Source organism: Stegostoma tigrinum, chromosome 9 (assembly GCF_030684315.1).
Source record: "Stegostoma tigrinum isolate sSteTig4 chromosome 9, sSteTig4.hap1, whole genome shotgun sequence".
In the NCBI taxonomy this organism is placed as follows: Eukaryota; Metazoa; Chordata; class Chondrichthyes; order Orectolobiformes; family Stegostomatidae; genus Stegostoma; species Stegostoma tigrinum.
In genome coordinates this window covers 95,961,455-95,978,186 of record NC_081362.1, presented here as the reverse complement: position 1 = coordinate 95,978,186, position 16,732 = coordinate 95,961,455, and the positions used below count along the sequence as shown (strand labels likewise).

General features: G+C 43.9%; 1 protein-coding gene across 5 annotated transcripts in view; it reads right to left on the bottom strand.

The window, feature by feature from the left end:
• The window catches only part of chrna2b (cholinergic receptor, nicotinic, alpha 2b (neuronal)), a 31,552-nt gene that overhangs the window by 1,312 nt on the left and 13,508 nt on the right, over window positions 1-16,732 (bottom strand). For all 5 annotated transcript variants that reach the window (XM_048536365.2, XM_048536362.2, XM_048536361.2 and 2 more), the window contains exons 3-6: window positions 14,796-14,947; window positions 9,452-9,496; window positions 7,059-7,168; window positions 3,113-4,145 (exon numbers count right to left, since the gene is read on the bottom strand). In XM_048536365.2, the coding sequence (XP_048392322.1) occupies window positions 3,113-4,145; window positions 7,059-7,168; window positions 9,452-9,496; window positions 14,796-14,947 (1,340 nt within the window). The remainder of the gene's footprint in view (window positions 1-3,112; window positions 4,146-7,058; window positions 7,169-9,451; window positions 9,497-14,795; window positions 14,948-16,732) is intronic.

Sequence of the window (16,732 nt, the reverse complement as noted above, 5' to 3'; positions counted from 1 at the left end):
GCAGAGAGCTTCTCTCACTTTACTCAGTAAAGGTGCAGCCACTTTGGTGACACTCCTCTCCGTAACACAGCAAACCCTTTCACTGCTCTGTTCCATACTCTGAACAACTGATGAGGTGAGAAGAGTGGCCCCAGTACGCCAGGATTTGTACAAGGCTCACAGTTTCACCCTCTCTCCAGTGTCATTGTTGTGAAACCAAATAGCAATGAGCTTCTCAAGCAGGATAAAACCTCAGAATAGGAGCTGCCTGTCCCTAAAAACACCAACACAGAATATAGAACAGGATATCATTAACCGAGATCCATTCACTTTCATACTGCAGAGAGAAGGTCATGTACAGGAAGGTATTTGGTTAACCATTGCCCACTTCAGCTTCAGTCTGTACAAGTAGTTTCTCATCTTTGGTTAACCATTCCCTCCACTATTAATAATTTCTTTGAGTTTTGCTTTGATAATTTCCCACTTTTTGGCTAACAATTTCCCACTATAGACTGTGGTCTGTGCAGGTACTTTCCTGTCTCAGTTTGTGATTTTTTATCAAGTCTGCAGTTTCATGCATAATTTAATGTTGTCATTGTTTTACAGTTTGTCCATTAACTCTTCCTGATTTAATCTTTGCATTGAAGTTAGCCTAAAAAGAGTGAGATAGCTTTAAGAAAATGGAGGGAGTCAAGGATTTGGAGAATAAATAGGAAGGTGGAGGTCAGGTCACATCTGTATTAGTCGTGATCTAACTAAATGGTGGAGCAGGATTGAAGGAGTAAATAGACAACTCTTGTAGCCTTGTCCTTCAAGGTGCCTTGTGTTTCCCCCTCCATCACCTCCAGCATTCACTTACTTCTCAGTAGCAGCAGTGTGTACTATCTACAAGATGCACTGGAGAAACTTATTAGGTCTCCTTAGACAGCACCTTCCAAATCCAAGGCCAGTTCCATCTAGACAGACAAGAGCAGCAGATAAATGGGAACACCGTCCCCTGCACATTCCCCTCCAAGCCACTCACCATCCTCACTTGGAAATATATCACCATTCCTGCAGTGTCGCTGGGTCAAGATTCTAGAATTCCCTCCCTAACTGCATTGTGGGTCCACCTACAGCACATGAACTGCCCTGGTTCAAGACGGCATTTCACCACCACTTTCTCAAAGGTCAACTAGGTCTGGCCAGTGAAACCCAGATGCCACAAAAAAATACTTTCAAAATCTAACCAGATCATTTACGGTGACATTGCTAATTAATCTTGACTCATTACACAACACTGAGTCTAAAATAGCTTTGTGTCTGGTAGGTTCCACAAAACATGGCTTTTTGAAACTGTCACTGAAACATTCCCCACACTCATCTTCCAGAAAATAAAACATGGCTTCTGCAGTTTGCAGAATTTTAGTTCAATTAATAAAATCCTGCTATTGACAGCTAGGATCAGTGATGATGATCATGAAGCCACCACATTTTCGTTGCAACAATATTGTTTCCTGGGGGGCAGTTCAGAGAAAGTTCACTCGGATGATCCTTGGCATGGAGAGATTATCTTATGAACCGACGTTAAACAGGTTGGGAATCTCCTGACTGGAGTTTAGAAGAATGGGAGGTGATTTAATTGAAACATTCAGGATTCTTACAGAGCTCGACAGGGTAAATGCTGAGAAGGTGTTTCCCCTCATGGGAGAGTCTAGGACCAGAGATCATTGTCTCAGAATAAAGGTACACCAATTTAAGACTGAGATGAGGAAGAATTTCTTTTCTCAGAGGGTTACAAGCCTTTGAACTCCTTGCCACACACAGCTGTGGGGGAATCTGCACACAGTTTATACTTAAGGCTGAGTGAGATAGATTTGTGATCAGTTGGGGAATCAAGGGTGGGAGGAAAAATGGATCTGAGGAATATCAGATCTACCATGATCCTATTGATTGGCAGAGCAGCCTCAAGGAGCTAAATAACCTACAATTGTTCCAATTCTTTGATGTTTTATAGTGCTCACCCAGTCTGACCTACACGTGACTCCAGGCTGACAGCAATGTAGTTGCTTCATGACTGCCTTCTGAAATCATCAAGTAAGCCACACAGCTGAGGGGATTAATTTACTGAACTTAATGGTTAGCACAATCATATTGAGTGGTGGAGCATGCTTGAGGCATCGAATGACATATTCCTCCTCCTAACTTCTATGCTTCTATGTTTGTTTGACGTCTCTACAGCTCTCCTGTTTCTCTGTGAAATGATTCTGTTGATTTCTGAGTACAGAATTAATCTGGAATCTATCCAATGGTACAAGTGAGGCATCCACTGTTCCATACTCCACTCACTTCCTTCCACATCCTCACTTCCCCCTCCCTCATTTATGAGGTCCATTCTCCATCTATGTCTCCTTAATACATAACACAAAGAGGAGGCAGAGGGGTTTGCATGGTGACTCAGTGGTTAGCACTGCCACATTAAAACACTAGGGGCTCAGATTCAATTCCAACCTCAGGCAACTGTCAGTGTGGAGTTTGCCCCGTCTCCCAGTGTCTGCGTGGTTACTGCTGCATGCTCCAGTTTCCTCCCAGAGCCTAAAGATGTGCAGGTTGGGTGGACTGGCCATGCTAAATTGCCCGCAGCGTTCAGGGATGTGTAAGTTTGGTGTATTAACCACAGGAAATGCAGGATTACAGGGATGGGGTAGGAGGGTAGGTCTGGGTGGGATGGTCTTTGGAGAGTCTGTGTGGCCTGCTTCTTTGTGTAGGGATTCTATTCTATGACATCTGACTGAACCTGGGAACCATAACTGAAATGCTCATCATTTAGAATTTCCAGAATTGTAAGTTTTGGCTCCTCTGAGGTAGGAAAGACTTGTCAGCAAATCCGGGAACTAGCTGCTATTCTGTCTCAGCGACACCACCAGCTCTGGTAAAATGGCAGCAGAGGTGAGAAAGTCCCAGTCACACAACTGTAAACCCCCACCATCCTAGTCTGCCACCTCATTCCCACCAGCCTGCCCTTGGAGTTGGGGATAGGAATCTGCCAAAGAGCGCACCAACCCTCCCAAGCAGTCTGTCCACCGACTGGATGGGACATACCCGGACCCCCACACCACCCCCCAACCCCCCCAAAACCACCGGCAACACTTACTGAAACATCAGCATCCTCAGCTCGGAGATGGTTGGCAATATAATGCACTCCCTCCAGTGCTCTCATGATGCTGGGAGACAGCGACAGATTGGCTCTTGTCTGAGTGGTGTTACTTGGCCAGGCTCGGCAGTTTCCATCGACCATCCCCGCTGTGGACCTGCTTGACTCGGGGTGACATGGGTAGCTGAGGACACAAGGTCCCGCTAGAGTGGGCTGGCAAGGGATAAGGTCAAACCATGGCTTCTGACCCCTTAAGGGAGGGCAGCATTTGGACAGGCCAAGTTTCAATTCTAGCGGACTGAAGTGATCGGTGGACATCTCAGCTTTGGATCTTGGTCTCTTCATGAAGATCCAGTGAGGGATGAAATCAAGGAAGACCCTCCTCACCCACCTGGGCATCTTGTGGGTGTTGGGCGAGCGGTGGTGGATGTTGAGGACAAAGACCGTGATAACAATGGAGAGCGTGACGAAGATCATGGTGAAGAGTAGGTATTCTCCGATTAAAGGAATGACCAGTGAAGTCGAGGGGATGATTTCAGTAATAAGCAGCAAGAAAACAGTCAGGGACAACAATACTGAGATACAAAGAGTAATCTTCTCTCCACAGGCTGATGGTAAATGGAAGACCAAAACAGTCAAACAAGAGATGAGTAAACAGGGAATGATGAGGTTAATGGTGTAGAAGAGAGGGAGCCTCCTGATAATGAAGGAGTATGTGATATCAACGTACACTTCGAAGCAACAGTCATATTTTTCGTTGTTATAAATCCCTACTGCATTGACTATTGCCCACTCGCCACTTTCCCAGTAGTCCTTAAGGTCAACATTCCTGCTCATGCTCCTCAGATCAATCTTAGACTTGTCGTGCGTCCAGGAGCCAAACTTCATTTTGCAATTCTGCTGGTCGAAAGGAAAGAAGGTGACGTCAATGCTGCAGGAGCTCTTGTAGATAGCTGGGGGCACCCACTGCACCTGGCCCGTTGAGAAGAGGTGAGCCTTCGTCATGTGTGTCACTGCAAACTCTCCATCTGCACTGCAACAAGCACAGAGGGGTCATTTACAATGCCATTAGGCCCAGGGCTAAATCATCATCAAGGCAAAGCTCATCCATAACTTTCGAAAAGAAATCTATCAGAAGACCATAGTAACAGGAGTAGGCCATTTAGCCCCTTTGGCCTGATCCAACATCCCTCCCTTCCACTTTCCTGTCCATTTCCCTGTAACCCTCAATTCCCTGACTGATCAAGAATCAATCTCACCCTTAAATATGCACAAGGACTCTGCCTCCCTAGCTCTCTGAGGTAAGGAGTACCAATGACTATCAATCTTCTAAGAGAAGAAATTTCTCCTCATCTCAGTCTTAAATTGGCATCTCTTTATTCTGAGACAATGCCCTCTAGTCCTAGACTCTCCCATGAGGGAAAACATCATCTCAGCATTTATCCCATCAAGCTCTTTAAGAATCCTACATGTTTCAATGAGATTATCTCTGATTCTTCTAAACTGCAGTGAGTAGAGTCCCAAACTGTTTAGCTTTTGTCCATATAACAATCCCTCCGTACCACAGATCATGGTCGTGAACCTTTACTGAACTACCTCCAAAGAAATGACACCTTTCCTTAAATAAGAAGACCAAAACTGCTGACATTACACCAGATATAGCCTCACCAGCACCTTACACAGTTGCAATAAGAATTCCCTACTCTGACACTCTAAATCCCCTGAAATAAGGGCCAACATTCCATCAGCTTTCCTGATTACCTGCTGCACCTGTGTGCTAGCTTTCTGTGTTTTGTACACTAGTGTCCCCAAGTCCCTTTGTTTTGCAGTTTTCTGCAGTTTCTCTCCATTTAATCCTTGCTCAATTTAATCTAGCCATCTCTCTTGAAACTGTAATCCTTGCAGTTTATGTAATCAATTTGAATTTAATGAGCAGCTAACTTTGCATTGATTAACAAGCCAAAAATCTGGAAGGTCCTTTCTGTCCGAGATAAGTGCTGGTTTGGCATATCTGACATTCTGAAACAGGCCTGCAGCTGCCAGGTTTTCGGAACTCCCCGCCCCAGCAGAACCAGTCTTGACATACTAGCAAACATACACTCACTAGCTAGGTATGTTGATTAAAATCTGTCAAACAAGTATGAAATCTCATCAGACATATTTTCCACAAATCATCAGGGAACAAGCTCTCGTCAGTTCTTGTAATGCACTCACAGATTGCAGGCATTTATCACCTGGTCGCAGTGAACCACAACGGGTTTACCATTTCCGAGGGCTGTCTGCCAGGTAGAGTCATTCAGGATGACAGGGCTCCTTTCAGGAAGAGCATACCTGAACTCATTGGGGATTCTCACATCCAAGATTGTCAAACATGGTAGGATGTGAACACTCTGATTTAGGATTATAAAGCTGGACCCCAAGGCCACCAATCACCATGTCAGAGTGTAGCTAACTCCCTAACAGTCTGCTGGCTCCATGCACGAACAATAGCAGTTACCTCCAGGTGACTCTCCAACAGAAATTGAAAGTTGAACAACAGGCTAACAAACAACTCAGTCAATCTGGTACATTCAGTTCTGAGGAAGGGTCACCGGACACAAAACATTAACTCTGTTTTCTTTCCTTCACAGGTGCTGCCAGACCTGCTGAGTTTTCCAGCAACTTTGCTTTTGTTCCTGGTACATTTTTAATCTGATGCAGGTTTGACCAACTGGCTAGCATACAGTGAAATGACAATACTGCAACTACATGGCCACAGGCATTCACCAATCTCTCTCTCTCTCTCTCTCCCTTTCTCTCTCTAATTGTGTAATCCCATAGCTGTGCTGTATTGAGAACCCTATTTCAATTTGGTGATGAATTACCATGGATGGTAATAACAGAGATGTGAACTTTACCTGACCTGGAGCATTGCCACACACAGAGATTCACGGAGGAGTTCTGGAATGTCTCTGGATAAGGCAGGAGATATTAGGCTGAAGATCCACCCTAGCTTAATTGATAAGCAGAGGATGGTCTACAGGTCGAATGGCCTGGTCCTGTTTCTATTTCATGCTCTTCAACACAAAGGCAAGGGGGAAATCCCTTTACTGCTAGTCACTCCAAAACTGGAAAGGCTTGATTGATTTGATATAAATAATCTGAAACAGTGGTACAGCTGTTAAGCCCATGCCAGTCCTTCACAAGCCATATCATCATCATTCCACCCTCCCACCACCAGCCCCACCGACAAACTCATTAAATCCTTATCTCCCTCTAAATTTCTTCCAAGTGCCCATTCAAATTCTTTTTAGTGTCATTGTCCACTTCTGCTTCTACCTCGTTGATGGGCAGCAAGTGTCCACCTCACTCCCACTAACTACACTACTTGTAAGTGTCTTCTTCATGTTCACCCGCTCCACCCCTGCAGCTCTTGCCCCAGATTTTAAAGCTGCACCCCTTCCCCATCCTTGTCACATCCGTCAAGGGAAAAGCTTTACTCATCTGTCAGATCCAAACATGTCCTCGTCTAATCCAACTTGATCTAATCTCCTCTCAATCTCCTTTGCTCTGAAGAAAACAATCCCAACTTCTTAAAACTACTATAACTGGAATAATTCCACTAAATCTTCACAACACCCTCAATCTCATCCTTGGTAAAATGACCAGAACTGAATATACTGCTACCTCACTAAAGCTTTGTAAAGATTCAACATCACTTCCCTGCTTTTATATTTGTTGCTTTTATTTATAAACTCAGATATCCCTCATCCCTTGCTAACCACTCTGTCAACATATACAACTATCTACAAAGACTGGTGCACACACAATCCCACGACTTCCTCTCCTGCACAACCATTAGCATTTAATCATTTAAGTCCCTTTTCCTTCTGTCAAACTGTATCAGTTCATGCTTCTCTGAATTACATCCCAGAGGAATTTCACCCAAGGAGATTGTAAAACTCACTTGTTGTAAAGAACAATGTCAGGAATCCAGATCATTTCAGAAGGGACACGGATTGAAGTTACATTGCCAAACTCTGCAGCATCCCACGTAAGCTTATAATCATACCATTCCTTGAAAAGAAACACAGGTAATCAGGACGGGTACGTGGTAATGAAGAGCTGTCGCAGTGTCCAACAAAACCTGAAGGGACAAGAACTGAGAAAGCAGAGGGGAAGCCACACACAAGGGGCCAAAGTTCCTGGAGTTTGTTATAAATGATACAGTCAGCCACAGTGAACCCTTAGCCCAGCAAGATCAACCATTCAGGATGTATTTTTATATTATTACTCATGCTGGGGATATGAGTACTGCTGGTCAAGCCAGCATTAATTGCCCATCCCTAGCTGCTCTTGGGAAAGCAGTAGAGAGCTTTCTTCTTGAATTGCTGCTGTCCACGTGCTGTGGGTTGACCAACAATTTTCTTGGGAAGGGAATATCAGGATTTTGACCTGGTGACACCAAAGGAGCAGTGATATATTTCCAAATCAGGATGGTGATTGCTTTCGAGAGGACATGGCAGGTGGTGGTGATCCCATGTATCTGCTGTCCTTGTTCTTCTAGACAGAAGGAGTTATGAATTTGGAAGGTGCTGTCTAAAGAGCCTTGGAGAATTTCTCCAGTGCATCTTGTCGATCCTATACACTGCAGCTACTGAGTGTCAGTGGTGAAGGGAATGGGTGTTTGTGGATGTGGTGTCAATCAAGCAGATTGTTTTGTCTTAGATGATTTTTTTTGTATGGTGTTATTGGAGTTGCCCCTAGTTGGCAACTGGGGGGTGGGTTGAGTATTACATCACATTCCTGACTTGAACCATGCAGTTGGTAGATTGGCTTTGGAGAGGCAAGAAGTGAGCTACTTGTTGCAGTATTCCCAGCCTCTGACCTTCTCTTGTAGCCACTGTGTTTATCTGACAAGCCCAGTTGAATTTCGGATCAGTGGTAATCTCAAGGACATTGACGGGGAAACAGAATGACATGTCAATAGCTCTGACAAAGGACTAAAATAGGATCAAGTTTAGATGAGTCTTCACATCAATTTTTTTTTAATTCACTCATGGGACTGGGCATCACTGGATGGCCAGCATCTATTGCCTACTCCTAGCTGCCCTTGAACTGAATGGCTTCCCAGGCCATTTCAGACAGCAGTTGACAGTCAACCACATTGATCTGGGTCTGGAGTCACATGTAATCCAGATCAGGTGAAGATGGAAATTTCCTTCCCTAAAGGACATGCCTGAGCCAAATGAGTTTTTCCAAAAATCAGCAATGGTTTCATACTCATCAGAAGATCTCTTGTTGCAGATTTTTAAAAATTGAATTTAAATTTCACCATTGGCCATGGCAGGATATAAACCCGGGTCTCTAGAACATTAACTGAGTTTCTGGTTTTATACTTCAGTGATAACACCACCAGGCCATCACCTCCCCAAAGTCACAGATTCTATTCCTGCTGAGTGGTATTCTGTGTAAGGCTGTGATTCATCAGTCTGCAAGGTCCATGCCAACAAATTTATCAGAACTCAAACCTCAATATCTACACACTCATCAATGATCAATCCCAACTGACAGTTCAATAATGTTTACACCACGGATGCATGAGCTCCCCAAGCCATGTCCCCATAGGTCCATCAGCTTACTCATCCACCTATACAGTTCCACCAGTTCTCCAATCAACCCAAACAGGTCCAACAGCCCTCCAATTGAGGGAGGCAATGGCCTAGTAGCATTATCACTGGGTTGTTAATCCAAAGACCCTGGTGATGTTTGGAGACCTGGGTTCAAATCCCACCATGGCAGATGGTAGAATTTGAATTTAGCAAATATCTATAATTAAGAGTCTAATGATGACCGTGAATCCATTGCCACTTGTTGGAATAATCAATCTGGTTCACTCATGCCTTTTAGGTAAGGAAACTGCCATCCTTACCTGATCTGGCCTACATGTGTCTACAGAACCCACAGCAATGTGGTTGGCTCTTAACTGCCCTTTGGACAATTAGGGATGTGCAATAAATGCTGCCTAGGCAGCGATGCCCTCATCCTCGAATGAATAAAGAAAAACAAATTCACTCAGTTGGGTCCGCCAGACCTCCAATTCACTCAAACAAGTATATCAGCTCTCTGGTCTAAGAGCTCTGCTGAGTGACCAGTCAATGTTTGGGTCCTGAAACCCCTGAAGACTAGTGTCCAAATAGGAAGGGAGCAGTCGGAAGCTCAGTGTCCATTGGTTAAACACATGCAGAGCCTCTAACTCACTTAGGAGCTCATGAAGAATGTTGGGTGAACCCCCAATGAGGAGATCACAATACAGGGATCACAGGAGAAATGAATCTTTCCTTTTGAAAACACACCTACCTGCTTGAGCCAAACGTTCGTTGTCATCATCTGGTTTTTCTCATCCTGTTCCAAGAAAAGGAAAGGAAAAGGTAATAATTGTTGTGAATAATTCATTGCTACTTCATTACCAACGTAACAATAAGCAAGTGGAGTGAATCAAGAATATTGCAAAGAACCTCTCAAATTGTGTTGGTAAGTAAATTAAAGCCAGTTCATTAGGATAATGCCCTAATTCAAGTACAGGTGGAAATTATACAGTGAATGGCAGAACTCTTAGGGGTATTGATATGAAGAGGGATCTGTGTGTGCAGGCCCACATATTACTGAAGGTTACAGTGCAGTTAAATAAGGTTATTAAAAGAAAGGCCTATGGCATGCTTGCCATCATTGGAAGAGGCATTGAATATAAGGATAGACAAGTTATGCTGCAGCTTCGTAGAAATTGTTAGGCCACACTTGGAATATTGCATATAGTTCTGATCATCACACTGCCAGAAGGATGTGGATGCTTGGGAGAGGCTGCAGAAAAGGTTTACCAGAATGCTGCCTGGTACGGGGAATTTTGGCAATGAAGAAAGGTTGGAAGTTTGGCTGGGTTTGTTTTCACTGAAATGCAGTGGTTGACCGGCAACCAAATAGACATTTATAAGATTGTGAATGGCATGGATAGAGTGGAAAGTATGAGGCTCTTTCCCAGGGTGGAGGGATTAATTTCTAGGAGACACAGTTTCAAGGAGTGAAGGGGGAGTTTATAAGAGATGTGAAAGGCACGTTTTTCACACAGATGGTGGTGAGTGCCTAAACATGTCGCCAGAGGAGGTGGTGGAAGCAGATACATCAGCAGCATTCGTGAATACATGAATAGGAAGGGAATAGAGGGAAACAGCTCCTGTAGGTGAACACAGTTTTAGTGTGAAAGGGCAAAATGTGGTGGCGCAAGCTTGGAGGGCCGAAGGGCCTGTTCCTGTGCTGTATTGTTCTTTATTCTTTCTTATTTATTCACAGGGCGTCGGTGTCATTGGCTAGGCCAACTTTTATTGCCCATCTCTAACTGCCCTCTGGGTTAAGGGTCAACCACATTTCTGTAAATTTGTCATCACATGTAGACCAGGTCAGATAAGGGTGGCAGTTCCCTTTCCTAAAGGACATTAGTGTCCCAGATGGGTTTTCTGACAATCGACAATGGGTTCATGGTCATCATTAGACTCTAAATTCTAGATCATTATTGAATTCAAACTCCACTAGTAACTCTGGCAGGATTTGAACGTGGGTCCCCAGAACATTACCTAAGTCTCTGGATTAACAGTCCCACAATAATACTACTAGGCCATTGCTTCCCCTATTTACTTTTATTTCAGAAGATATGAAGCGATTTTGAAACAGTTGCCTTTCTACAACTAATCAGAGATAGAACAACAAACATGCATTTCTGTGATGAAGGTGTAGAGCCGGATGAACACAGCCGGCCAAGCAGCATCAGAGGAGCAGAAAAGCTGGCGTTTCAGGCCTAGGCTCTTCGTCAGAAAATGCATTTCTGTAGCATCTTTTGCCATATCATGATGTCCCAAAAGTACTTCAGAGCTAATAAGTGTTTTTCAAAAGCAAGCACTGTATAGGAAACTTGGGAGCCAATTTGCAGACAGGAAGTTCCCACAAACGCAGCGTAATAATGACCTGTCTTCAGTGATACTGATTGAGGGATCAATATGGAGCAGCACCTCAGGGGAAATGCCCCTACTTGTTTCAGAAGCAGTGCCATGAGGATCATCTGCACCCAAGTGAGGGGACAGCAGTGTTCAAGGCTGAAAATATGCACAGCCGAATGAAGGTATGTGAAGGACACTCGGTGCTGCACATTACTGTTAGATGAAAGTGAACATTTTCTGCTCTAATAATTTGTGTCTAAAGGACATATTTCTTTAATTTGCATCTTGGTGTAATGGGCAGTCAACCAATGCAATCATTCCAATTCTCGTTGTGTTGTTCTGCAGATAGAATGTCTGTGGCGTATATGGTCTGTATTAGCCTCTGGCAGATAACTGAAGCATAAGGAGAAACTTAATGGATTTCAGTGCACTGAAAGAACACAACAGAGCCTTCTCTGGATTGCACAGACTGAAGTGTCTACATCTGTTTCCCTGCTCCCTCGCTCCTCCAAGTAATTCCCCTTCAGATAACAGACACAATAATGGCCAGTTTGGAACCTACAACAACCTACATTTATATAGTGACATGATCATAATGAAACGTCCCAAACTTGTTCTCAAGAAGTTTATCAAATAAAGTGCCTCACTGAGCCATAAAGGAAACATTAGGACAGAACACCAGAAGGGTGGTAAAGGGATTAACTTTTAAGGAGGGGGTTAAAGGAGGGAGGTGAGGTAAACAAATGAAATCATATTCCAGAATTCGGGGCCCAGGCAGCTAAGGGTGGAGAGTTCAGATTAGGGATCCATAAGAGGCTAGAACCAAAGGGTCATGGAGATCTTGGAGGGTGATGGGGCTGGAGGAGATTACAGCAATATGGAGAGGTTTTGGAAACAGGAGTGAAAATTTTAAGATGAGGGTATTGCCTCACAAGATCTGATTTCTTGTTCAAGCTCAGACAATCAGAAATGGCAGGCAATTTAACTATGGAGGCCTCACAGTGAAATCCAGACTGACAAGAGTGGAATGGGGAGGTTTGTGTGGAGTCAGGATCCAGATATGTTATCTCCCCTTTTCTTTGGGACACTGAGGACAAAGCCCTGGTCCCTGCACTACATGAAGAATCGTTCTGAAAGCCAACTCCAACAGGAAATTCTAACACACTGGGCACAATTGGAGGGATCTCACTTCCCTTGGAAGCAGGTTTCGTAGAGAGCAGTGAACTGCTTAATTCTGAGACAAGGACATACGGATGGTCGTATCAATGAAAGGGAACAATTCCAGACATGGTGCCAGAGCAGAAAGATTTGGGCATGTTGCTGTACAGATCATTGAAAGTGACAGGACACGTTGCAAAAACGATTGATAAAGCACACAAAACTTGTGATTTATTCATAAGCAGTAAAAGACCAAAGAAGCTACGATAAACTTGCATATAAAACATTGATTCTAAGCAGCAATACTCTGCTCTCTTCTGGATGGTACACTTGTGGAAGTATGTGAAGACTGCAGCAAGAATTCACAGAAATGTTTCGTTTATTCATTCACGGGACGTGAGTATCACTGGCTGGGTCAGCATGTATTGCCCAACCCTAGTTGACCCTTGTTGGTGAGCATCTTCTTAAACTACTGCAGTCCATGTGCTGCAGGTAGGTCCACGTTGCCCACAGGGAGGGAATTCCAGGATTTTAACCCAGAAACACTGAAGGAACAGCAATATATTTCCAAGTCTGGATGGCAAGTGGCTTGGGAATTTGCAGAGAGTGGTGTTCCCATATATCTGCTGCTCTCGTCCTTCTAGATGGAAGTGGTCATGGGTTTGGGAAGTGCTGTCTAAGGATCATTGGTGAATTTCTGCAGTGCATCTTGTAGACAGTACACACTGCTGCGACTGTGCCTTGGTGGTGATGGCCTTCCCACTGTGATGTAACCAGGTAGAATTCCATGAAAGATTCTCTACACCCACCTCGGTATTTCCCACTGTTGTGCCGGTAGTACACAGAACTAGTCAATGAAGGGTGTTTAATATAATCCTAGGGATTATGAGAACACCAGGCTGAATCAAGAGCTCTCAGTCCCTACAACACAGATAGCAGGGCATAAAGTGATGATAAATTATTCAATAAACAACCGCTTAAACTTTAATATCCAACATTTTAAATCTTTAATCTGTTTGTTTGTTATGAAGCTCATCCATCTTCATCCTCAAAGTGTAAAAATACCCAAACCTGATCTAGATTTGATGGCTGTTTCCTGCAAGTCTCCTCATATCTTAAGCGAGCAGCAGACCCTCTTTCAGTGTCCAACTCAGCTCCTGCTCCAACCCCAAGCAACATTCCCTGGGAGCAACCAACAATCACACATGGGCCTCTGAGAAAAATCTTGGTTTTGTCCCTTCCCTCAGTCCTTTTCCTGCTATACACAGTGGGGAAGTGAAGGGGGCAAAGGAACTCCTTCAAACCTGCACAGAAAGCCTTGCCTGTGTGAGTGAGCATGTCAGCAATGATTGGTATTTCACTGTGAAGAGCACTGAGGTGTCCTAAGGGTGTGAAAGGTTCTATCTAAATGCAAGTTCTTTCTTAATATTCCTGAATGTTTCTTTGCTAAACTTTGAGAGTGTAAACATGGTAATGTTGCAGTACAAACTCATAGCAATGATTGTGAATACCACTGATTATGAATTTTTTTTCTGAATAACGTCCTGATCCAAAATGTTAACTTTTCTGCTACCCTGATGTTGTCTGGTCTGCTGTGTTCCTCCAGCTCCACTCTGTGTTATCTCTGACTCCAATATCTACATTTCTTGCTATCACTGATTGTGAACTACAGAAATTGCGAACATTGGTGATTGTGATTGTAAGAAGGAGTAGGATTTGGCCATTCAGCCCTTTAAGTCTGCTTTATCATTCAATGAGTTTGTGACTAATCTGACCATCTGCAACTCTACGCTCCTGCGTTATCAGCAGAATCCTTGATTCCCTTCCTGATTAAGAATGTATCTCAGCCTTGAAAATATTTAACGGCCCAGCCTTGACATCCTCTGTGCTTCTGAGAGAAAGCTTCCTGTTATCTATCTCAAATGGATGACTCCTTATCCTGAGGTGATGCATTCTGCTCTTAGACTCTCCCATGAGGACAAACAACCTCAAAGCATTTTACTATCAAACTCCCTAAGGAGTCCTTATGTTATAGCAGGTCACCTCTTATTTCTCCAAAATCCAATTAGTTTAGGTCCGACCTACTCAACCTCTCCTAATAAGAAAGTCTCTATATACCCAGAATCAACCTAACAAACCATCTCTAGACTGCATCCAATGCCAGGATATCTTTCCTTAGATAAGGGGATCAAAACTATACATAGTATTTTGAGTAAGCCTAACTAATGCCTTATATAGTTTTAGCAAAACTTTCCTACTTTTATTCTTCATTCTCTTTGGAATAAAGGCTACTACCTCATTTTCCTTTTGAACTTGGATGCTAGGTTTTTGTGATTCAGACACAAGGACCCCCAAATCCCTCTGTACTGTAGATTTCTGCAATCTTTCTTGATTTAAATAATATTCAACTCCTCTGTTTTTCCTGCTAAAGTGCATAACCTCACATTTTCACATTAACAGCAGTGATTATGAATAGCAGTGATTGTCAGCAATGGTGATTATAAACTGGAATGATTGTATACAGCAGTCATTGTGAGCTGATCACTACAATATCTCACCACATCAATGAGCTGTGCGATGGAAAGACCAAAGTTGACGATAACGGCATCTGAAGCATTGGAGACAGGTCTGGACCACCGATTGTAGCCAGTGAAGAGGTGTTTGAAGAGCCTCTCCTCAGCCTGAGAATGAGTCTTCTCCTGACAATAGACTAGAGATAAGAAAGAAGGAGAGGAAGGGGGAGGGAGAGAGGACAAAGGAGAGAGTACAGGAGTTGCAGGGGAACAGGAATAGAAGATGAAGATGGAGCAGGAGTGGGGAAGAGAGAGAGAGACATGGAGTTGGAGAGGGAGAGAGAGAAAGAGGGAGATGGAAATGGGAGAAAAGGGAGAAGGAAATGAGGTGGAAGAGGGAGAGGGAGAGAGAGATGGGGAGGGAAAGGGAAAGAGAAAGAGAGAAGAAAATCAAGCGGGAAAGGGAGAGAGTGATGAACAGGGAGTGGGAGAAAGAAAAGGAGCAGAAGAGGGAAAAGGAGGAGGGGAGGCAGGGGAGCAGGAGAAGGAGAGGGGGTGGGAGAGAGGGAGAATCAGAATTTTGATGAAACCCACTGTTATTGATTAAACACATTGTTAGTCCATTTGATCAGCTCACACCCAAGATCTTTGAAATTAATTCTCTCCTAGCCCACAATCATTCCCATCTAGAAGGACAAGAACAACAGTTACGTGGGAACGCCACCCATTAGGAGTTCCCCTCCAATGACTCACCTTTCTGGCTTGAAATATATCACCATTTCTTCACTGTCATTGAGTGAAAATCCTGGAATTCCCTCCCTAAGGTCATTGTGGATCTAACTACAGCAAATGGACGCAGTGGTTCAAGAAAGCAGCTCACAAACACCTTCTCAAGGGGCAGCTAGCGATGAGCAATAAATGCTGGCCTTCTATGTGATGTTTACATCTTATGAACAAATGAAAGCATAGATAATGAATACCAATGCAGTTTCAGTGGCTAAGGTGATGGAATATATACATGTGATTCAATTCAATAAGTGGACCCTGCAATGGTCAGTTTGCCATAAAATCAAGCAATTAATCAGAAAAAGAAATGATTCCCATTTATTGAGGTCATTTATATTTTGCTAATACCTTCTGTCAGATACACCAGTGGCCATCAGGGGCCACATGCATGTCCTCTTGTGTGGTACATGATATAGGAGCCCCAGTGATGACCCATGTTAACACCAATGATGGTGTGACATCTATGAATTGAACTCAAAATGCCATTTCAACAAAGCTCTGTTTGCCAAAGCTGTAGGGGGGTGGGTGCCAGCAGCTGTAATGTGAAGGTGGGTCATTCCAGTGATACTTGCTGAGCACCTAATGACGATCAAACAAAACCAGAAAGTGAAACCATTAGGAAGAGAAACAGAAATTGCTGGAGAAACTCTGCTGTTCTGGCAGCATCTGTGGGAAGAAAGCAAGGTTAATGAACTGATTGTAGATAGGAAAAATTCGGTATATAGTTGAAGGTGTGGGGTGGAGGGGGAGAGAAAAGTAAATGATGAGAGGAGGTGGAGACCACAGAGATAGAACAGCAGGTGGGCAGACAAAGAACTAGACCATGGTAAGTCTGGGAGAATTAAAAGCAGTGGGTGAAACTGGGTTAGCTGTGATGGCTGCCCAGAGCCTATCTGATGACATGATAAAGGACATGGAAGGAGGTGCACAGGCTGCAAGTTGTTGAACTCGATACTGAGTGTTAAATGCTTTCGAGTTCCCATGAAAGCCCCTTCTCCCACTCTTATGTTGAGCCTGCACCCTCTGAACCTGCCTGGGGTACCACACTATTGGACATGGATACTCTCAAACTGGAGGTTCATTTGATCCAGGTCACCAGAGGGGCCAGTGCTGGGGTAGAGTGAGAGGTTGAGATTGAGCAATAGTAGAGTGGGGTGGGGACAGGGATTGAGCAGATAAGGAATTCCCAATCTCCC